Below are 25042 nucleotides of genomic sequence, written 5' to 3'. Positions count from 1 at the left end.
ACTTGTAATGAATGAGTTCTACTGTGAACAAAAGCCTCAGCAAACAAAAATTTGCCCTATAGTGCATCCGAGATTTAACTGATTGCTACAATGATATTAAGGCATTAAATTACCTTAGAAGACATTTATTGTAAGCATGCTCTGATATCATGAGTGTAAATCTTTGCACGCCAGATTACAATGTCTAGTAGATAATAACACATAATAAAAAGTGGGTGTTATGACACCTTTACAACAGCTTCACACAAAAACCTTTCCATTCTTACAGAAATCTCAGTGTATGAGTCACTGTGTAAAGAACCTGAAATTCTAGATATTTGACTCTCAAATAAATACCGGTATGTTGAATAACTGAGCTTGTTTTCCTACACAAGTTAGTACTGGCAACCAAGCAAATTCATGTGCTTTGTTAAAATTTCCACTTCATGAAGTTTGTAACAAAGCAAGACAACCAGGCATCCATACTGATCCCAAACTTTGCTCTGCACCACCAAAGTTTTGTTTACCTGAGCAATTTCTAAACTGCTAGATTAGGCTGAGAAAAAGGGTTAGCAGTTTCCTCAGGGGAAACACAGCTTGTTGTTTCACCAGACTACTAACTATCCTCATCCATTCACCTAGCAGAGGCAAAATCCTGAATCAACTGTGATCTCTTGATGGATGAGCCAGTTCCTGGGAGCACCAATACCTTAGCAAAAGAGATCCTCACAGATTCCTTGCTGGGCAAAAAATATTATTTGGATCACTGATTAAAACAGCTTGAGTTGAAATGGGCAAGGAAATAATACTCAAGATCTTCGATGGAACTTGATAACACAAAACCATTTCCTTTAAATAAGGACACCAGAGATTTAAATAAGGACACCAGCACACCAGAGATAATGACACCAAAACCAAGCTTTTGCCAGTTCTAGAGTCCTTTGTCAATCTTCCTATCTGCCCTTTGTGACAAGTATGTGTTTCTGTAGGTAGAACTCAGTTGCTGAAAGGCTTGAGGCAGGAGCACGGTAGGAGAAACACATGATCACGTCCTAGCTGTACTGTTTATTAGAAAAACAAAACAGAACCAACATTCACGGACAGTATTCCTCAGGGAAGCAGGGACAGCTGCTTCAGTTGCATGAAGTTGCCACATTAATCAAGGAATATAAGAAACCACTATTCTGTTTATGACCACAAAATTACTGTATACAGTTTTTGTAAACTGCAGTGTACAGAGGAAGGGAACATCTGACAGTTGTCTTGTTGTAAACGGCTATTTAGGAGCTGCAAGAAGGACATGAGATCTGGTAGTGGTGCTCTACCCTACCTCCTCAGGCTGACAGGAGAAAACTACGCAAAGCACACATACAGACCTGAAGGACGCTGCTGGTCAAAAGAGTCCAGTCTTACATGAACAGCATACATAGACACTATGAGCAAAACCATACAGGAATAACGTTCAAAGAGGAAAAGAAGAAATAGTTCAGGTGCTTTTCAATACCTTGATAGAGATACTAAAAAACTACCATGAAACCAAGTATTGTAATATTAAGTCCTCCAAAACAAAGGACAAACACCAGTAAGTGAGAGAAGTTTGGCTAAGCCTTAAATGGCATTAGAACATTATACATTTTTTAAGTTAAATACCCTACGTAGTCAGTCATAGTCCCCACAGAAAACCAAAACAACAAACATCTATCCACGTACTGCTGGTAAATACAGCCCCCTGCTGCGCAAAATACAAAACCTGTACTGCGGTTACCTTTCTGTCTCTGTGCTCTGTGAGCATTCTGGAAATTATTGTGTACGCTCTCACTTACACACAAACTCTGATGGCAAGCAATAAAAAAAGAAATTCCATTTCCTCACAACTCTCCTACTCCAGTAAACAGAAAATGAAAAGATTCTGAATGGATGGGTATGAAGCAGCCTATCCATTGTAATACATATGAGAACCTTCCCTTTAAATTCCCCTCTCCCTGTGTTTAATAATTTTTTTAAATCAAGCAGTAAATGTTGAATACAAACACATTTTATATATATATATTTAAAACATCCTCCACATGTAATGAAATACAAATCAGAATGAGGAAAAGTTCATGATTCATTTCAAACCTCTGTTCAAATGAAATGCAAAAGAATCAGTTAAGTACTCTATTACAGAATACGTGACCAGGCGAACGTTGGCTTGTGCCAGATGAGTTGTAGATTAAATAAGAAGCATTAAGGAAGGAAAATTATTTTAAATGACAGAATATCAAGACCATGAAAAGGAGCTATTATTTAACCTCTGGATTAACCATATGACGCCCAACAAGTTTTAGACAGCTTTATCTCCTACAAGAATTGATCAGGAAGATGCTATAAAACAGGCATCGCCATTGATTAACTGCATCATCACAGAAGTGTCACCAGATCATATTCTGACAAATCAGAAGGCAAGAGTTGGAGGGGTTTATTATCACTCTTATTTCAGGAATAATGAACCAGCAGATTAGCAAATAAATGTCAATGTTTAATGATAAACTAATTTAGCCTCCTAATCCTAATTTTTCTTCCTGCTTCCTTCTTCATTTGTATAGAGATTAGTGGACATTTCCCACTATTTTCTGTTTCATTACGGAGTTCCCCCATGTCAACACAGCACAGGAGAGAAAGATGAAAGAGTTCCTTAGGTCAGTTGTCAGTTCAGAAAAAGGAGGATATCTGGGGGAAGAAAAAAAAAACAAAACAAAACAAAAATCTTCCAAAATTTGATGGATGGGACAGAAAGGGTGCTATACACAAAGGTACAATAAAAGCTTATCATCACTTTCCCTGTCTGCACTTCAATACAAATCACTTACTGATTTGTAGCCGACTTACTGTGACTTCACTTAACCGCTTTAAGTTAGACAAATATCAGATAAGAGAGTGAGGGAAACATGCCTAAGCAGGCCCAGTTACAACTCAGATCTTCTGAGTTCTGCTGTAGTAATAAACAATACAATATAAAGTTCTGGATGAGAATATATCTAATGAAATTGCAGCAATAAAAATTGTTATAACAGTATATTAGAGAGACCTTCATTTTTTAAAATTTGAGTGCAATTTTTTTGCTTTTTTAAATCTATCTGGTCACATACAACTTGCATTTTAATTTGTATAAAAGAAACACATTATCCAGCTTTGAAAAGAGAGCCCTCTTTATCTTACTGTTCTGTACAGAACGGCGTGGGGGAGACACCAAGAAAGAAAAATTGAGAGCTCCTCCTTTTTGGTGTAATTTGCTACGATAAATGAGAGTCTTTGAAACAAAATCTTCTCCACGCTCAGAAGTATAGTAGTAATTCAATTCACTCTTTTAAATACAGCTTTAGAATCCATTTTTTAAATGAAGACATAATTAACTGGACAGCAGTAAAATACAGTTAGCTTCTGGCCTTCACCACTGAATGCAAAACATGACAGAGAAGACAACGATACAGCAGGAAACAGAGTACCTATATTCCTGCCGATAGAGCAGGTTAGTTTCTCTGAATTTTAATTTATGCTTCTTACAATGATATTGAAGTTCAAAAAGTCAGGGAAAAAGACATGCATTCTTAATACTAACAAATATATGTGGATATTCTGAAACATTTGCAGGTATTTTTCAATACTTTGCAGTGCTCTTATTTTAGTCTTGTATTCATACTGAGTTTCTGTTCATAATGACCTTGATAGGAGCTATTACTATTAGCCCAGGTTTGCTTTTCCACATCAGAAGAAGTAAATCTACAGATTTAGCAGGGGAATTTCCTTGTGTAGTTTTAAGGCAATGTAATGACACCTCACTACAGAAAAGCGCTCTCTCATATCTGAGAGATTTGCATGTGTCCAAATGTATTCAGCTTGAAAGATACATATTCAAATCATCCTCTCTTACAACACTTATCTGCGGAAATTTTCAGGACCCACAGGAAAATGCAGTTAATTTAACCAATACCCATATTCTCCAGCCTTCCCTCCCCATCCCCAAGGAAAGCCCAAGTTAAAAATCAGCCTTTTGTTTCTGATCTTTTGTTTCCAAATACTCCAACGTTTAAATGTTCCCATAGAAACATCATGTTTGTTTTCCTTGAAAACGTTATCACCAGCTCCCTCTACAGTCAGAGAATCAACTAAAAATATATAATCACTTATCATTTTGGGGAGGGGGGGGAGGTCTAAGTGCCTTAGTAGTAGTAGTAGGGTATTAACCAGAAGCTCAACTGTACTACATGTTGAACAAGTGTGTAAAATAATAACAGACTGTTTATTAAGAACAGATACTGGAGTCTTAGTGAAAAGGAATCATGAACAAGGACAAGAATCTCTCAAAGAGAAGCGGGGTAAGCATAGAGGAAATAGATGGTTGACAATGGTGGATCACTGGGATTTTCTTTTTCCATTTAAAAAAAAGTCACAGACACACTTCATATAGGCATGTGCCCGTAAACCCACTCAGAGAATCCAGATGTTTCGAAGTGGTTCACAGAAATTCACACTATTCTACATTTTATATGTATTTACTTACATATTTTATTGCAATTTACTTTGAGGGCTTTTTTTGTTTAATTTTTAACTTGTTTAGTGGGTTTAAGTTAAGAGTTCTTGCTTTTTTCTAAATCAGCCTAAAAGTAAAACATATTCCACCTACAATGGAATGCAACAAAACCTGGTACGCTCCACTGAACGTGTGTGCCTTTACTGAACAGTGAAAGGTACTGGCCAAGGGAGGAATATCAACCCATATTAACCAAGCAGAGAAGATTCATTAGAACTCATCAGCCAAATATTGCTTAAAAACAAAGCCAAAAAGTATTAAACTAATTTCTAGGTACAGATAATAAAAAACAAAAACAAAACAAAAACCCACCATGAGACTGAAGAGATTGTGGCAGCTAGATTTAAATCAAATATCAACTTTTGCCTCTGTGGACAACTTCTTCCACCCCAGTTAAAGAAGTAACAGAAAATCTCCCTGATCAAAAAGGTGATAGTGCTAATATAGCTATAATGAAGCCTATAGGATACATAATTGCTACAAAGGCCTGGAAAATTTTAATTATCACAGAAATGGTGTGTTTTGAAACACACTAGCAGACTTAACTGCAGCTGCCCACAATGAGTAAGGGTCCCTGGAGAGCTAATGGTTCCTGAAGTATCGATAGCAGTTAATGGAGATGGGGCTGATTGGCAGTAGAGGCATACTCTGGAAAGAACAGTCAACTTCACATATATTTCATGAAATCTTCCATAAGTACTACCAGTATCATCTGTTTAATGTCATATCCTGCAGCCCCTCTAAACAGGAATAGGAAAACCTTGCCTTGTTCCTCTGCTAGCTTGCTCAAAAGACTTACTTGTTCAGATGTTGTAATACTATACACAGCATCTAAAGATCAAACCCATCTGAGGGAGATCTTTAAATTATAGCGTTTTTCCTACAAAATGCATAGTATGTGCACCAAATATGGTGATGTGCTAAAGCAGCTCTAATGGTGGGGTCTGGAGGATGATTTTGAGGGATATTGATAACAAGTAACCCACTGACTCAGATAGTTAAAAGCTCTTCTACTACAACATGTGAGATCTTCTGTATAGATTAAATGCTTATTGTTTATGATTCAAGTATGACATCATTGTATATTTAATTTAGCCAGAGTTAAACATTTTTGGTACAGAAATGGAATTAAGGGAATTAAGACAACCAAAAAATCACAACTCTCTTATCACTGTTAATTTGCTATTGCCACAAGTTATTTTTACCATTATTGGAATACACTATGAAGGAGGGAAGGAAATATTTTCCTTTATTTTTCTTGTTAACATGCTTCATATTTTGCAAATAGAAATTTTCACTGTTTCTGCAATTTTTATGTTTTTTCATGAAGTAATAGAGAAGGAAAAGAAAATGCAGCAAGAGGCAGTATATCTGAATGAGAAGATGAGGCTCTACAGCATGAAAAAACCAACTAAGACACAGGACAAATTTCATCCTTGTTCTAAACTATGCCAATTCATTTATTCTATGTTTGCAAGATTGCACTTCAGGAGAAGTTCTCATCTGCTATAATCATAACTTCAACTTGCAAATGACCAAAACATGAGTTAGGGCTGCTAAGGCCTCCTTCCACAGTGTATTAGTTATTTACATTGGTGAGCCAAGCCTAATCACCATGCCTGTGTTATTTATCACCCTGTCAGCATGCACTTCTCATCCACAGAGGAGAAAAAAAAAAATCATTTTAAAAAAAAAAAATCTTAACATGCCAAAATGAGAAAGCCTGGTTCATTAGATAAAGCTATACAGATTCAGCTTCTCCGTTCCAGTGATTCCTGTTCCAGCCAAGAGAGTGACTGCCACAGAAAGTCCGACGTGGCATTCATTTTTATTAAATATCTTTTCTAGATTTCACCAATATGTTGTAATAATCAAATGTAAGTATACAATTCACATAAGGTTGATGCTATTATAGAAATCCATTGTAGAGCCCGACCCTATCTCCATAGGAACTCAGACAACGTACCTTTGTCTAATAAGCAGGATGTGGCTGTTGAAAGCAGAAGTTTAACTGATGTATTACTAGCCTAGTTAGCAAACCATTAAGAACTGCTTAGATCTGCCAAAAAAGTAGGAAACTAGGGGAAAGGTAATTCTGGCAGGGGGAGATCGCGACCACCGACTCACAGACCACCTACCCCAATTATACCGCCAACTCAAATGATGAAGTTAAAGAAGAACAACTAAGCATGCGTCCTAATTTACACACGGGGTGAAGAGATTTTAACCAATCATTTAATAGATGAATACTGCATATGTATTAGGAAGTTGAATACGTTAATGCTTTGTGTATAAATAACTTAATTTGAAAGCTTGGTGTGCTGTCTTGAGACAGACACCCATATCTGCGCAAATATGCAATAAAATACCTCTGCTCTGTGTGTGTATTGGCATTTTGCACACCAGATAAAAGAACCCTGATTTTTTGGGACAATAAATATGCCCCATCAAGAAGAAAGGAAGAAGAGACTTTTAATGACAGGTGGACTGATAGATTTTTATACTCCTTTCCTACATCCAAGTAACTAAAAATTATAGTTCTTAAACTTCAGCTCTTTAAAAGCTAAATATATTTCACTCTCTCTATACACTCTTTGTGAACATTCCATTTACTTGTACGTCACAGTTAAAAGCCATGTCGCTAGCCTGTTCACTAATACACGTTTATAAACAAAATACCATTGAGGGCAGTCTAAAGATGGTGTTACCTTTTACTTCGATAAAAACTTCTTGACATTGAGTTGGAACCAATTAAGTACTTCAGTAATGTTTGTTCTAAGTCCCTATGCTAACAGTTATAATAAGAGAGAGACACGTTAAGAGTGAAAAAGCAGGTAGAATACAATGGAGTCATAATCAAGCATGTAGCAAATGTCTCAAGAGATGTAATACCAATAGAAATTATCTGAAGTATGACCTGGAGACAATATAATCACATGTACAAAATGCAGATGAGAGCTTTATCCAGGATTCTAGGGAGTGATCTTCTTTCACCAAAAAAGAATAAAGCCCCTGCAAAAAAACCCCACTAAATATTACCTACAAGCGGCAGCCTTAGCCCAGTAAGATGGCTTTTGGACGAGCAATCAGTAACTCTCACCTCTGCTTGGTATCTCGTTGTGCAGTCCCAGAATCAAGCAAAAGGTGGGGTGGGAGGGGGGAAGGAGAACAACCAGAAACCAGAGGGCCACCAGTGAGTTCAACAGGAGAGCAAGGCGTTCCTCTGCCGGGCTGAGGAACAGTCCCGGATCGCGCCTGCCATCTTGTGGGACTCGGATTAAGGCCAGCATGCAAGCTGAATGCTTTTCTTTCTTCCTTAAGGCAGCAATCAAGACTTTTTTTGATCCCATCCAGCATGAGGAAATGCAATCCATACTAAGTTTTGTAAGACATGATGATTAAACACGTTTAAACTTGTATTTGCCTGTGGGGCATATTTTCTTCAGTTACAAAGCCCATTTCACGTGTGCATGAGACTTAAGTCAGCAGTTGGCGACTGCTCTTATTCCAACCATTTCAGCACATCCTCATCTCTCTCTGTTTCTGGGTGCGCTACAGAAGCTGATATGAGTCATCCTCTCCATGTTCTACGTCGCTCTCCTGGATCTTCATCCACTTCCTTTAAGGGACTGGCTCTCATGCTGCAAGTCCCAATGCAAGTAATTCCTTCATAACAATTTTCAATTCTACTACTCCTTTTATGGGCAGAGAAGTACATTAAATAAACAAGGAAAGTTAGGTAAGATAGAGGTGATTTTTTATCTATTTTGTAAATATTTATCTGCTTTATTAAAATAGTCTGTCATAATTGTTAGGTTATGCTAACTATACTGGATATTCTTCAGCGTTCCAAGAAGAGTATTTCCTGTCTCTGCAATGAGACCTTACTAGAAAACAACTAATTCAAGGCCTCTTGCAAATAAGATTAATTTTATCTAGCTATCTAAAGTGTTAATCTGCAATTTATGGGACTTCCTTTTTGCAAACACTGTAACCTTGTATTCTCCAAACATGTATGTGCCTTTTGTAATCACAAACATCTGCAGTTCAACTGCACTTGACTAGACCCTTTTTAATTCAGTTCTTCAGCACAACTCATTTCTACTGATTGAACAAGGATATAGGAGAAACAGGGAAAGTTGTTAAACTTGTTTCTCTTCTCACTCTAATTCCAGACACATAATTCTTCCTTCATCAGTTAGCAGCTGGCAAAAGCTGCAACAGAACTATGATGATTTATGTCACGAAACCTTACTTCCCACACAAGTCAGGAGTCAGCTTGAGTACTCGTCTGTCTTTGAGCTACAGTATGCAGCAATTTAGCTACCCTGTTCTGATCCTCATTAAGGAAGAAGGGTTGCGTGATTAAAACCACATGTGTTAAGGTAAGTATCTACCACGTGATATCTACATACTACCTCATCATGAAAATGCAGATTTTCAGCTGCTCACCACTGGTTTCCTATCTTACATTTACTCACATTGCAGTCATGGGCATCTCGGTTCAAGCACCTTTTTCATCTCAGTTGACCTTGTTATTTCTATTTGGTTTTTAAATAGCAGACGAATTAAAAAAAAAAAAACATCCAAACTGTATTTGTTTGCACAATACCCCTGAATAACTACTTTTGCTATGCCAAAGAGTTACCAAATTTTAAAGCTCAGATAAAACAATAATCAACAGACATTAACATACCCCATATGTTCAGGGAGTGGTCTGATATCTAGCCACTGGGCAGAACTTCACTGTAGAACCACTTTTCCTTATTAAATAAAATCACATTAAAAGCTAGCTGTGTAATTGTAAGCCTGGTGGGTCCTAAATAAGTGAATGACTAAAAATAGGTTTAGCTCAGCAACAGCTGTGAAGAACCTAGAATTACAAAAGTGAGAAAGCGCTTCACAACTGAGATCAGAGCTCAGCCACAGTAAGCCCCACCACTATGGACTGAACGGACTGTATTGCAATAGAAATGCTACATAAATATGTACAGGCACATAATATGTTTTCTGGAAATTGTGAGAGTGCAGCTAACAAACATTTAGGGCAGCCTGAGGCTTTCCCTCCTCCACCTACCTTCCCTTCCCCACCTTCCACCCTGCACGCTTGTTTGTTTTAAACGCTAACATGCATTTCTTGACTTTTTACCACCCAGTATTTTTATTTCTTTTCCCCTTGCTTTCCTGTTTCTTTTTTTTCCCATCGTCTGTGACATAAAACAAGGCCAGACTCCTAAAGAAAATGCACTGTTAGAAGCAGGCTAACAAAATTAGTTAGTGCCTTCAGCACTCTAGTCATTTTTTCAGTGGAAAAACTTTTACGTTTCGCTCTTGTCGTAATAATTTACTCACAAGTTAATATTACAGTGAATTAGTTGCAGTAAAGTCAACAGAACTGCACGGTGTTCATAATATTAAACAAACTGGGTATCTTCACTATATCAATTTTAACTTTTTTTGGTGACAGATTGTATACAATACTTGAGAACTGACAAGAGGGGTTTGATTCCAAGAAAAATGTCTTTAAATTAGGCCTATATCATTCTTGGGCTGGCTCTATAAATTCTTATAGCTTCATACTGTTCCACTGAAGTCCATACTCTCACTACATGAGCCTACTTCCTTCCTTTCATCAGACAGCTACATACTGCATGTATATTTTTGAAGCCAGAAATCTTTTTCCAATCATTTAAAATAGTAATGTTCACCTACAAAGCTCTTACAAACCCTAGAAAACAAGCATACCAGATACTGCATCTGGTTATGAACCAGCACCAAAAATAAAGATCAAAAAGAAATTTTTATTCATAAGGCTAATGTTTTAAAATAATGATTAATTATCTAAAGAAGATAAGTACAAAATTTGGTTTATTTATTTGAATTACTTTTCCTTATATATTTTATAACTCTATTTTACCATTTTAGAATAAAAATCACTAGTTTTGGCAAAGAAGTCCTAGTAAAGTGGTCAAACCCTGTGACCCCCCACTTCCTTGGTCACTGTGTCCTACCCCGTACTTACTGCAGTTTTGCTCCCTCTGAGCTGTACCAAACAACTATTTGTAGGGCTCTGCTACATATAAAATCGCTGAAATAAAAATTAATCTCCTTTTGGGAAAGCTATTTGTAACCAAAATTATTTTCATCTAATTCACAGAATGGATCAATACAGTACTGGCACGACAGAGGTGGTAGCAAGCAATGGCAAAAATAGGAAAAGGCAACTGAAACGCTAAAGTGTTTTAAAAATTGGCTTCACTGCAAAAGCCAGATTATTGTGAAGCTTCACTCCCGAATGTTTTCCTGATTTAAAATAAGCAAACAAACAAATAAATCCAGTATGTTTCAATTAATTATTTCCTGTGTCTATTTACAGTGTTTTATTTCACATTTCTAAGGTTGTGATATTAAAAAAAAAAAAAAAAAAAAAGGACAGCAACAGTAAAAGTAACAACTTTGCTCCTAATTATATTCCCCAGTATACCACATCCCTTGCCTAGGGAAAGGAACAGTCAAGCACCAAACAGTGTGAGGCTTCAGTGAAGACTTGAAACCACAAACTCTGTAAAGAGCCCAAAACCAGGAAGAGTTCTACTGTCTCCATCAGCCACTTACAATACCATGGGAAAAAAAAAATTTTACTGACAAAAAGTTACATTTATTTTAACTTACAGAAGCTTTTCTGGGTAACTATCACTAAGTTAGCAAATCATTACTAACTACTTGGATCAAAAATTCAAAATAAAAAAAGCATAAGGAACTAGGATCCATGAAAGTAATTTTAATAAAGTTTGGATTGTCAAGGTGGAGAATCAACATTTTGGTTAAAATTACTAATTTGCTTCTTCTTGATGGGTGTTTTTCTTACATCTTCTGACAGGCCTTAGTGACTGAAAAAAAAGTTTAAAAATCTCATTCTAATGGTCAAATAGTGCCATGTGCCAGCAAGTGCCATGTTTTCACATATAGAAGCCACATTCTGGATAACCACACCACTTTAAAAAACTACTGAAAGAAAAAAGAGAAAAGTAAATCCTTGATGTAGTCTTGGGTGACCTACTCAAAATCAGAGACAGAAGACCAGTGTTGGGTTTTTTTTTCCTTTTTAAATAGAAAACTCAGGAGAAGTTATTGTTAACTTGGACCATTTAAAAAGGAAGTAGAAAACACCCAAAGTACATCTCTTTCTGGAACACAGAACAGTACACAACTTTTTACTCCTTAATATTTGTTTCTGGCAAATATTTATGGTTTTCTTATCAGAGGTAACAGCACATACTTGACTAAAGGAATGAATATTTCATTAGATAGATAATATATGCTTGGGAACAAACCATAAACTCGCTGCTGCATTCAACATTCCTCCATTTAGAGCTGGTCTAGTTTTAAGAATTGCAGAAGCCAGCTATGCAAGAACAAGTAGGTAGTCCATATATCCCTGAACCTCTGGGTGGCCATATTGTACTTCTTTCTTTCCTGCCTTGAAATCTCAACCACACTGAATTTACAGGATAGGCTTCTAGAATCCCGAGGACAGCCCCATGAAAAATGGTCATTGTTACCCCTCTGTGTCCCTTTTCCAGAATACCCCTTTAAACAGGAGCAGTGCAATGTGTTGTAATGGTATCTAGCCCTCACATAGACCATGCTGAGCTGGAAGAACTGTTACATCAATAACGAGCAAGAAGAGCAGGCTCTTCCAACTCTGTGGCATCTTCTTGCAGAGACTGTGTTTTAGGCACGAGGACACAGCCATTCGCAGGGCAGTCGGCTGACCCGCTCTCTTCAGAAGGGCTGCACAGCCACAGCTGCATGACAAGAAGCAGTGCCAGGCATCACACCAGCCAACACCAGGAGTAAGATCCTAACAATCTCTGCACCCTAGATACGTCCACACTAAGGTATGACAGTAAGCTTTTCTCTTTCAATGTATGCAATTATGGAGCTGGTTTTGCAATTAATTTTTGTAATACCTAAGTTCAGTATCTAAGTTTGCCTTCCTTCTCGCTATACAGACTGGAGTTTCAATAGCTCCCCAAAAGTCACCAAAAATAATAGTTACAAATTGTCTATTTCTCTACAGTAAATTTATCAGAAAGCAAGTTATTCTTCTATTAAAGTTTAGTGCAGAAACATGACTGCAATTCCAGCCCCTGAGGAAACACATAACTCGTCAAAAAAGACAGAGATTCCAAATTAAAGTTTTCACATAAGATACTTAACATTGTTATTTGCACGCCACTGCTCTCTCAGCCAAGATTAGCACCAGTACCCAGATGCCTTTATAGATTACAAAAATACTTCCACCTCAGATTGGAAAGGAAAGCTGAAAAAAAACCAACCTAGCTGTTACAGCGGAAGACAAAGAACAAACAAAAAAGATTTAAAGACATTTGTGTCCCCAAATTCAGTTTAAGTCAAGTCATAAATACAAAGACAGTCAGAATGCACTGGAGTCCACATATAACAATGCTTGTTTGGTTAGTTTTAAAATTTATAGATTTATTTCTTCAGAGCCTCATGACAGAGGCAGTTTTCAGAGAGATTTGCTCTAAAAGTGATGGTGACTGTCATAGAAATAGGACAGTGTCGCATACTCAGTAAGCGACATGACAGAGTATTTGGAGACAGAAGTGGAAAGCCAAGGCACCACAAACTTGGTCACAGAAGAGATCCAGAATCCCAAATTGCAATTATTAGTTTTAAAAAGCTGAAATACTTTCTGACTTAATCCTATGTAAAAAGATAAAGAAGTGACTAGCAAGATTTCATCCAGCCTAGAGGAAGCACGCTATAAATCCACACACAATAACAAAAACCGGAAAATTTCCAATTCCCCTGCACATTTGTTTTGAAAAACAACGTACCAGCCAGCTACTTTCATAGTAAGCGTAGATGAATTGACACGGTTCCCACTCGCTCCCTTATCTTTAGTTCCTTTCTTGCAATTTTCAACCTTAAGAAACTGAGAATCTGCCAAATTGGTAGCTTCTAGAATTTCAAGGCTCTCAAGCCTTTATTTGTTCAAGCGCTGTTCCCTGCTAGCTCAGATAATGAATGGTCATAACATCAATTAGTATCAGCTAAATTTCTCAGTATTGCTGCTCATCAAGAACAGCTTAATTTGGTTCACACATGAACTCTGCTGTGGTGCCCTCCAGCTATCAGACATTTACAGCAGTCACGCTAGTACTACTACTAGCATTTTTTTTTGCTGCTGTAATCTTGATTAGGTATGTTGGGGGGAAAAAAAGCAATAGAAGCAAGTGAAGCGTTGCAAGTTTGAGAATTCAATTAAATTTGTCTTGTAGAGGTACAAAACTACCCAGATACAAAACACTGATGAAATGGAATGGCAGAATTTGTAAATGGCTATACAATTTAACTGGGAACAGAGCAGAGAGTTCTGAAATTCAAACTTCCAATAGTAACTACATTTCTTGTATTTTTGGTTGGTTTTTTTTCAGAAGTGTTTTCATATCTTATCAAATTATATTCTTTTCTGGTATTAGCTCTAGAGAAAGCAAGCACATAAGGTTTCAGATGTCCTCTTCATAGTCAGTAATGTAGTTAAACCATAGAATTCCCAATACCCGTTAGCATTTTTGGGAGACTGAAATTAAGAGTTCTTCCCTCTTGCACTCCTTGCCATGAACTTCAAAATTCTAGCTAGTTAGTACTGTACTGTTAGTACACTTTGTCTTCTATAAAGTTACGCTATCATCTCCTATAAAAGGGGAGGAAAGTAATTCAGTGAACTATTATTTATTTCCATTTTATAATTTATCCTCTATCCCCCATATAAAAATATATCATGCCAAAAGTATTTATGGCAGCTTTATTTAAAGCAGGATACCATGCAGTAGGTAATTTATGAGAATAAAATACTCGCTGGCAGTCATTAAAACATCATTTACAATTTATAAGTGAAGTATAAATATATATGAGACCCCAACTTTAAGGAATGGGACAAGACAAAACAATTTACACTTACCACCTGAACAAATGCACCATGCTCTTACTAAGCAAAGTACACAACAACATTTATACAATGCATACAAGTTTAGTTACAGCACTTGAGAAAACTTCACAATATACTAAGGTTACGTGGATAATTCCACCACAAGTTTGTTGTATAATATTAATGTCCTTGATATTAAGTGTATCTACATGTTGTTCACATTTTAGTAATAATTTATTCCAGGGAAAAAAAAAAAATTAAGAACTTCATCTTCTGGCTGCGAGTAAAAATCACCACAAATTATTTACTCTTCCCTCTGTTTCTAGGGGGCCTGAATATACAGCCTTATGCAACAGCAAAGCCTTCTACGTGCATCATAAGCGATGTTTAAATGCCAGATAAGGTCTTGCTCAGCGCTTTGGTTCTGTGGAGGCTTTTGACTTGATTGAATAATTTACACTTTTTATATTTATTATATGAATATAATTATAATTATATTCATTCATATATAATAATAATTATTATTTAAATTATTCATATAATAAGTACGTTACTGCATACTTTTAATAGTATACATTCCTAATTTTGCTATGACTAACGCCGGTCCTTACTAATAGTCACATTTTCCTGAAAATAAAACAACTGAGAACCCATCAGAATGTAAGTATGTTTCAAGAATCAGACAATGAAAAAACAATAATAAATGCATGATGCAGTAACACAGTGCAACATTGCACTTTATTAAGCTGAGAAAAATAACGTTTATTAAGCTCTAGTACTTACAAAACCCCACAATACTAAGCAAAAAAAAAATTTCAGAAAACTTTAAATATATTCCACATAGATCTAAATGAAATTTTCACCATTTTATTTACTGCACCCACCAAGTAATAGCTGAGTCACAGATAGTAAAGAACTCAACTCAGCCACATCTTGCATTCATTATACCAGACATGCATCAGACTGCTATTCAGCTTCTCAAATCAAAAACCCAACTAAAATTCTGCAGATTGCAAACATGACACCCTTTTTAGCAAACAAGATTTTGGTTTACAAAATAAGAAGCTAACAAAAGTAAGTGACATTGTTGGTTGATATACAGGTTGAAACACATTTAAGAAGATATAAAGCACACCTAAAGTTTGGTTAAATATTTTTAGCTCCTTGTAATTCAGTGTCAATTGTGGGGCCTGTGCTAAGAGATAACCTGGCTCTTTATATCACTTCTGTAACCTAATACATGGTACTTAAATATAAAAGGATATCACAAAACCTACAACAGCATATATTATTCTCTGCCCACAGAAGAGTTAAATCTCAATATATCCTTAACCACTGAAGTGTTCATCGATTTACCTTTCAATAATAAACACTTCAGTGTCAAGACAAGTCAGTCCAAGTTTCTACTGCCCCTGATTAGCACTCTCATAAGCTGTCACATACTTACTCATAGCCAAAGTCTACAAGGGTGAGATTCTAATTTAAAATCTTCATGTCACATTTATCTTACTGATTGAAAATACTTATCAAGCATACATCCACATGTACAGTGGTGACTATACAACCAGGCAGTGTAAATACACTAGTGGTTATAGAAATCTTTATTTCCAAGTGCCATGTAAATTGCATTGAACTAATCCGACAATGTGAAACAATTCTCTACATCTGTGACACACTGAATAACTTGGCCTAGCACCGACAAAGATAAAGGGAGGGACTTTAAGACTATGTCTGCTCCTGCGGACGAGCATTTGGAATTGTGGATATTTATATAACCTCAAATCCCAAGGTAGTTTTACAATGTCTGAAAAAAGGAATCTGTTTTATCTCCTCATTAGAACACCTAAGCATCCTAGGATCTTAAATAAAAAGATGCATTTAACTCTTGAAGACAACAATCTCTGCTCTAACCTCAAATTTAATGAAGAATTGCAGGAAGGCAATGATTAAAAATATTAGCAAGTATGACTGAATGTCACAGAAATTGCAGATTAGCATACACAAACAATATAGACAAGGGGGGGGGGGGGGGGGGGGCAGGACAGACATGACCAAAGGCAAATCAAAGACTAGTAGACACATAAATTCTGCTATTTTCCACCACTTTCCCTAAGGTCAATTACACATTTGTAACAAATCATACAATTTATTCATGATACTCTAATACTTGATAACATAAATTGTACTCTCCCGCTATTTTAGTCAACACTACCAAGAATTGCTATGAAGCATTACAAAGAAATGTCATGCAGAAAATGAAGTTATATTGCTCAATACCACAAGCAGGATAAAAAACAATAAAAGATATCAAACAAAGGAACACTATGTGACAATTCCCCACCCCTCATTAGATTTGGGAGTCAGGAGGGAAGTTCACAAGTCTTCCTCATCCCGCCCCTTCATCCAGAGATTTTGTTTCTAGCTTTGAGGAAGTTCCAGGAATAGTAGTGGAATAGTGGGAGACATTTAAAAAGAAACTACTTTCCAGGTACAACGATGCTGTTAGTTTAATCCTACATAAAAACAAAACCAAAAAGATTCTGCATTATTTCCTGACAAGCATCCAGCAGGAAATATAACATTCATTTGCTACTACTTCTTTAATTCTTTAGCTTTTCAAGAGTATTTCTCAGAGTACAAAAACAATGTAAGTTAGCTTTTTGTCCATATGGGTGCCATGCTTCCTGTCATGAGTTTATTTGGTTGTTTTCTACATGGTAAGTAAACAATGCAACAAAACTCTAGCTAAACACTAGTGAACAACAGCAAGGAGAAATCAGCAGGCTCTCAGTAAAAGGCTCTCATTAACACAGCTGAAATAGTCTCAATGCCTTCTCAACACCCTGTTCCCTTCATTAAAACACCAAAGAAGGTGCTAAAAATTGCATGGTCAGTGGCAGTTTTCACAAAAAAAATTGTCCTAAAGTGTAAGCATTTGTCCACATCTACCATTGAACATAGTATTTTTTTTCTCCAGTACAGACTAATTTTTTTTTAATAAAAATTAGAAACTCTTAACTTGGTTAATGTCTCCCAGGGCACAAATCTCAGGAGACCACAAGCCTGCACAGTACTGAAGGGTACTAGTAATAGCATCGCACAAGCATAGCAACAGCATTGGGAGATTAAGACATTTGCCATACGTGAAAGATTCCATGAGTAAGTACAACTGGTGAACTGCTGAAGTGAACAGTTTTTCCATTGCCCATCCCCCATGGCACCCTGTCCCATGGTCCTCTGCTAAAAACTCAAAACCAAAATTAAAAAAAAATTCCCTTCTTCCTTCTCTGTTGTTAAATAACACAAAATTAATGCAAACATTTGTAACAAATAATTCTTTTACTTAATTTTAAAACTACATCTCCCAATATTGCTGTCTACTAACCTCTTAGAAAATTAGAAGTAAAGCTTACCAAACTTTTTCGTCTTCCATTCCTCCTCTGGCACATTGGTTTATTACAGCAGGGCTACTCATGGTGAGTGCTGAGCTTTCAGAATTCATTTTTTTTTCTACAAAGGAAAAACATCAAAAAATATGAAAAATGCAATATAAGTGAAGAATGTGTTTACTAATTTAGAAACCCCAAACTTTAAGACAAGAACTTTTAAGACCAAATGCAGTATGTTTTACTCACTTAAGTAAATGTCCTAAATCAATGGGATTAATTGGATGAATACATTGAGAAGGATTTGGCAGTTTTGTGGACTTGCTAGTTATGCCAAACTCAACACTGATTGTCTTTTGTTTACTTTTCTGAACACATGCCAAAAGAGTTGATGTCAGCAAGCCTGTATCCAGGGCTATGTGTGGTGTCAGTTATGTTAATTCAGAGCAGCAGTCACTGCTAGTGTTGCCATGGAATGATCCACACAACACTGGGGAGAAAATTTCAATTTCTGGTATGTGAAGCTTTACAGAAGCTTTTTAGCATACTTTAATAACTTAAGATCCATATTTTAATAACTTAAGATCATACTTTTTGCAGAAAAGAACAATTAATTCATGGCTGAAGTCACTCTTAAAAACAGCAGACATATTCAAACACTGGCAATAGCAAGTCCCAAGTTACAAAACTTGCAAAAGGACTATATGGCCAAAGGTGCTTCAAGTAAATGACTTGCACAGTAAGAACAAACGAAGCCTCTAGATAAGGCAAGTTAATTTCACCATGAAACACTACTATTTTTTGGTAACAGGATCCACAATGTTAACATGGAACTCCTTACACCTATAGTTTTTTTTTTTTCCTCTTTTAAAAGAAAGGGGGAAAAAAAATTGCAGCTATCAGTCATCTTATTTGACTGGATTTGACACCTGGTTTCTATTATGATCAGCACAAAGACCTAAGTGATTAACAGAGAACAGGTTCAACTGTACATTAATTAATATCTACTAGAACATAACCAGAGAATAGGCTGTGCTTGTCAAGATAATAATCCCTTGCCTTTAGCAAGAAGGTATAAAGAACCACTAAAAAGCTGGTTTAGCCTGTGTGAAACCTGGGTCAAAATCTGACTTGACAGTCAAGAAAAGTTGAGCATAATGCATGTGTCCCATCAGTGGCAGGCAGATTAGGCCAATCCTCACTAAACAAGTACTTTGAAGAGAATGCCGATCCTTGTTTATCTACTCCTGCATGGACAGAATTTAGAAACAGCCCTAGCAAGCATGTTTATTGGACAAAAGTCCCAAAATCAGCAAACAAATTTGGTCCTGACTGGAATTACTGTCTTCTTTTTGCCTGCCCATTGCTGTGAACAGAGCATGCAGCACTGCCATTCCAGAGAAAACAGAATGGACTTACAAGAACAGGTCCTTCATTTTGCATTTTTTTTACATCCCTCGTAATAGAAACGGATAAAAATTCTGCACAGTCTGTTTCCAAGCAAATTCGTTTCTTGAAATATTGTTTTAAAGATCCAGAAAACTGTTCTGAAAGGGAGAACAACAAAAGCCTCACCTCTGTGAGGGCAGGAACAGAGACTGTTAGCCATCTGACCTCTTTTTTAATCAGTGCCTGACCTCAAATTTACTCCTGATTCTGAAGTTGGATCACTTTTGATTTTTTTTCAAAGTAAAAAAAAAAAAAAAAACAAAACCAAAAAACCCAAAAACCACCAAACCAACAACAAAAACCCCAAACCCAAACCTACCCAAAAACCTAGTAATTCTTGAAGTGGCTAAGTAGCAGCAGGTGTTGAAAGTTAAATTATTACTTGCCTGTCTAGTCTATAATAGCGCAGGAAGAGGGGAGTTGCTCTTAAATACATTTTGAAGCAACAATGCAAGAGTCCATACTTAAACACCTTCTGCAAAGTTCCCCTCTTTCAGGAAGCAATTTCCTGACAGGGCAAATTAAAACTTTTCTTTTGGTAATGAATTTCTACTCTACATTGGGAAAGCCCAGATGCTTCAGTGATCATGCAAGTTATGTCAACAAGAGTTTTACCTTCTCTTACAGTCATTCGTACTGGTAAGATCAAAGGTTCAAGGGAAGGTTAAAAGCAGCCCATTAATTCTCAAAGTTGGAAGCTGAAAGATTCAAATTACAAAACCACAAGGTTGCCATTCCAGGAAACAAACAAACAAACAACAAAAAACCTTCTACTGTTCACTTGTGAACTAGTACTACAGCAGTACAAGAGTTCAATGTATGATTTACAAAAAAAAAAAATGTTTTCGGCACTCCCGTTCCCGCCCTTGGAAACATCTAAGCAAACACTCCATACATATCTCTGCACTGAAACTTCCACACTGAAACAAGAGTAAAAGCAGAGGACAGAACAAGTGATAAAGTTACTGTGTTACAAACTTTTCTATGAACAACTGATGATAAAGGTTGACATATATCTAACAGAAAATAAATGAAATATGGCATAAACCCAATGTATGTTCTTACATGTTCTGCAAAGAAAACCACATAAAGTAATAGATCTTGTAAAACTTCTCAACTCCCTCACATTCCTGGTCTAATATCTGAAAACGTCAGTAACACATTGTACTCCTTCCCCTCGACAACCTCAGGATCTTACAAAAATCTGCTTCTGGTGTTTTTCTGAAACATAAAACAAAGGCATCAAAAGGCCAGCATTTATTCATTCTGATTGCAAGATCTCATCCACCACACCTTCAGAAAGATATCTATATGCTGGATAAGACAGCAGGCTTTTTGGATACCGAGTCACATCCTTTCAAGACGCACAGTCATGCTCTTGCAGCCTGCACTGCTCGGTTTCCAATGATATGAGATACCTGCCCAGTCACCCACTAACTGAAGAAATGCACTCTTCACTTACTCGTGAGAGGCGTAACAGCCGCTGATACAATGGTGGACAAGCACCCTTCCTCAGCTGCCACTGACAAAAGGGGGACGGAAACACCACCGTGCCTGCCTGGCCCTCTCCTGTCCTCTGCCCTGCAGCAGCCACGAGCACACCTCCTCAAACGGGAGCAGGTAGTGCAAAGCGTCCCTTTAACTTTCCACGCACGCCAAAGAATGAACAGTGCTCCAACAATACCCACCATGTAATCCCTGGGCTGCTGTAGCATAAACTCCTAGCATCTGGAATGACTTTTGTCTATATCAGCCAGTTTCTTTCAAATCATACTCCTCCTTCCTTCCCGTCTTTTGAGATGGAGGAGCTTGTTAAAGGTTTGAGACCAAGTGTCTGTTCAGTGTTGCCATCCAGCAGCACTCCTCATTCACACTTCGGAGGCTGGACAACAATGAGTCAGATGAGCTTCTGGAAGATCATCAGGGATACTCTTTTGTCATCCTGTTCCTCACAACAGGTCTACACAGGTCCTAGTTCACTCTTCACCAGGAGCAACAGGTAATTAAACAGCTGATCCCCACATCACAGACAAGTTTTATAGCCTTGTCAAAATACCAGAAGTTTTTTAGTTTCTAAACGACAAATGGAAACTTGGTCTCCATCTACACTTTCCAAAGCCATGGATACCAAATATTACCACTACTTCTCTTACTTAAAAGTCATTTCAATGAAAAATTCTCAGCCTGTAGATTCTATCCTGACTCATTGCTGTGCCACAGACTGCTCTTAGACTCCTCCTTCAGAATCAATAACTTGTTAAAATATTTTTTTTTCTATTTCAAGATGTAGAAGGGGATATTTTTTTTCAAGCATTAAGAATATTTCGTGGAAGTATTTCTAGTGAACATGAACTGCTTCAGTAGGTCTAAAATAAAACTGAATTGTTCTGTTGTAGAAAGAAAAGTTATTGTAAGGCTTACACTCTCCAAAAATATTGTTTATATTCAAAGTGAACCACACAAAATTAAAGCTAGAACTGGCAAAGTAAAATTTTGTTTGGAATATACTGTTTTAGGATTTATTCAAACAGAATACTAACACTATCCTCAGAAATCAGCCTCCAGTAATAACATCTTTGAAAATTAAATGCAATTCAAGAAGCAAAGGAACAATGTTCAGAAAAAATATGCTATTCGCAGGTGCCTCTTTCTATATCACCATCCAACTCTTGCTTGGACTTGAACTTTATGGCATAGGCACTATACATGATGAAACTTGAAGGAGGAAAATAAATCTATCATCTTCCCTCTTAATAACTTGAAGCCAGATGCCAAGGCAAGACAATGAATATTAATTTAAGAGACTCTGCTTCAGACATATGCTGTTCCTCATCCTCTGTTTGCCCACTGAACCTTGACTGTTCCAGATAAGGAGCACGCACTTCAATTAGGTGTTGTCCTAGAGATCGTGCTGTGCTGTAATAGGAGGAAGTGGGCAAAAGGCAATTCCAGAACAAAAACATAGGAAAACAATGCCAAAGACTTTATTTATAGCAGCTATGTTTAACACTACTGTCACTATCTTATTGAGGGAACAGCCTTGAAGAAACATCCTTGCTGGTTTTGAAGAGACATCAGAAATTTAGCATACTTAGTCTTCTATGACCAAGTTTAGACTGTTCAATACCGGAGTACCCAGAAGGAAGCATGCACCCCGAAATTCTCTTAAGTTATCTCCACAAAGAAACTCATTTTTATGCTTCCATTAAAATCATTAACTTGGACTGATAATGCATCAGATAATCAATCTGCCTTAGATTCTTACACCCCATAATGGCAGAGAAAAGCCTAGTAGTGGTAAGCCACCGGCTCAAGAACTGACAAGTGTGTTATATTTCAGCATATTTTATTCATTTATATTTAGATTTAATTCTCGAAGTTCTGCAACTGCCCTTAAATGGACAAAAATAAAGGGGGGAAAAAAGGGTCTAGTATAGCACAGCACTCAAGCCTCCAAACCTGCACAGAACAGCATTATAGGGTCATTTGAACAGAAAAAATGAGAAGGTTCAAGAAGAGTGTTGAAGCCACAACACCCCATGGGCTCAAACCAGCCTGTGATTTATATCTAACAGAATGGGGAAAGTATTAGCCGATCTTTTTGAAATCATGATTCCCTACACGAAGCCCATTTTCTCCTCCCCACCCCCTTGTGTTACAAAGTGTAGATACACTTTGATCCTCAGGCTAAAAATCTTTTTTGCCTTTCCCTCCACTCTGTGTTTGTATCTCTAGGCAAGTAAGACATTCACAGTAGCAGCAGTTAAAAAAATAACGTATCATTCAACAGCTGTTTGCTACAGTTAAAGTAAAAATAACCAATATCTTCTGATAAAACATGTTCCCACAGCTCCTTAGGTTCACCAAAATGCTTTACATTGTTGAAATAGTATCTTGTAATACTCAGTTGATAAGAGAACTGTGAAAAAAGCTTTACCTAAGACCCCTCAATGCAAAAAACTATTATTCCTTTTAATGAAAAAGGCAGTTGCATCACTATAGTAATGTGAATCTACTACAGAGAAAAAAAATTAGTAGTGTTACACACCATCATTCTCTCAAGCAGAAGTCTTTATGCTCACAAAACCTGAACAATAGCTTACTAATTAGCAAGCATGCATAACATTTAATTTTAAAGAGCTGATTCTCCATTTCCTTACTAGCTGCACAAAAGTCTGTAATTTCTAGTGAAGAATCACATTTACTCTTGTATTGTTTTCTGAAAAGTTGCATTTCCACACACGAAGTTAGCAAGCACATAGTATCTCACATCTTGATAGCACTCAGCTCCTAACCAGCAACCGCCTTAGGCAAATAGCTTGTTGAAGGGCAGATTTAAACTTTAAAATGAACTTCATTATTTAACTGCATAACAACAAATGCCAAAACCAATCTTTCATCCAAATTGTTTTTCTGAGGCTTTCAGATACTGCAGTTGCCAAACATATTTATACCACTAAAGCATACTTCAGTAAAACCAGAGTGAAAACCCAAGAAGCTCTTGAAGAGTATTTCTCCTGACTACAACTCCAAGCAGCCGGCAGTGCTGAGAAATTTCACATTGCATAATCACTTCCATCCAAGCCTAGCATACCATAAACTCTGTTTCACACACACTATGGTTATTTCAAGTAAGTTTTGACCTCAGTGAACACACATGGCATACCAATACTTACCCTCTTTAAGTCTTTAAAAATGCACCTGATGCACTAAAGAATGAGGTTTTGGAGAACCTTTTTAAATACATATTTTTGAAAGGGTTTTTATTCCTGTCCTTGAGGCATCTCATTAAAAATAGTCACCTCCTGTCCTCTGAAGAAGCGCAGGTAAGTTTTATAGAGGTACTTTACACAAGTGTATATACAAAGATATTTGGAGGAAGTAGCTCAGAGAACCACCGGCACTGCACATGACTTTTCACTCCATATTTGGTGATTCCATTCAGAACTCTCCAAGATAATAGAGAAGAAGCTTTAAAATAATACAATGATTCTGTCTCACAGCAAGGATCAAGTTTGGCTCCCTTGCCTATACACACACACTGGCTACAGACAGCAAGATAGTCTATCCAGCCATATATATAAGACAATGTTGATTTTTTAAATAGCATGAATGTTACATTTATTCTCAGCACAAAGTAGATTAAAAGGTAAAAGACAACAGTTAAATAAATAAACAAACACGTACAAGTTCGTACCAGGCTGAAGCCAGAAGACTGACATGGAATAGTGTTCCATGCTGGAGAAATACAGCCTATATGAGACACTGTTCTCAATAGGACTAGTCCTTTAGTTTACCAAGACCTAGCTCTTTTCCCTAAAAAATACCAAAAGAAAAGGAAGACAACCAATTATGTTACAATTCATCTGACATCACCTTCATGAAAGCAGATGGAGAAGTTTACCAGCATCAAAGAGAGGATGTGGTTACAACTCAGACATCTTTCAGAACCCTTTAAATATGTTTATATAGTAAAACACCAGTATCAGGGAAACCACACGCAGGTACATGCACACATTTTATTCCCAAAATACAAACGCATATTTTCCTGAGCTGGTTATTGCTGTGAAAAATAAGAGTTATGAAAGAATTCAGACTGCTGATTTAGTCTATCCTGCATATCAGCATATCATATAATATCGTAAATCACTGCGATAAAGAATAGAAGAGCAAGGGCTCATCTGCACTGCCCAATCT

The 25042-nt window shown here is 36.9% G+C and overlaps 1 protein-coding gene and 1 long non-coding RNA gene across 4 annotated transcripts in view; one reads left to right on the top strand and one right to left on the bottom strand.

Annotated features, from left to right (window-relative positions):
* ARHGEF3 (Rho guanine nucleotide exchange factor 3) overlaps positions 1-25042 on the bottom strand; it is a 141421-nt gene that overhangs the window by 110035 nt on the left and 6344 nt on the right. The window contains exon 2 of one of the 3 annotated variants that reach the window (XM_075514027.1): positions 17924-18019. The exons of 1 other annotated variant lie outside the window; for it this stretch is intronic. In XM_075514027.1, the coding sequence (XP_075370142.1) occupies positions 17924-18019 (96 nt within the window). Of the gene's footprint in view, positions 1-17923; positions 18021-25042 lie in introns of all 3 variants that reach the window. One more of the 3 variants, XM_075514026.1, reaches the window with a different exon arrangement.
* LOC142415565 (uncharacterized) lies at positions 8022-10869 on the top strand. Its single transcript, XR_012777450.1, has 3 exons — positions 8022-8288; positions 8725-8934; positions 10707-10869. It is a non-coding gene; the product is annotated as an uncharacterized LOC142415565 (long non-coding RNA).

The sequence above is a fragment of the Mycteria americana genome, chromosome 11, assembly GCF_035582795.1.
Source record: "Mycteria americana isolate JAX WOST 10 ecotype Jacksonville Zoo and Gardens chromosome 11, USCA_MyAme_1.0, whole genome shotgun sequence".
Taxonomy (NCBI): Eukaryota; Metazoa; Chordata; class Aves; order Ciconiiformes; family Ciconiidae; genus Mycteria; species Mycteria americana.
Note: the sequence above shows the minus strand (reverse complement) of the source record. Positions and strands in the feature narration are given on the sequence as shown.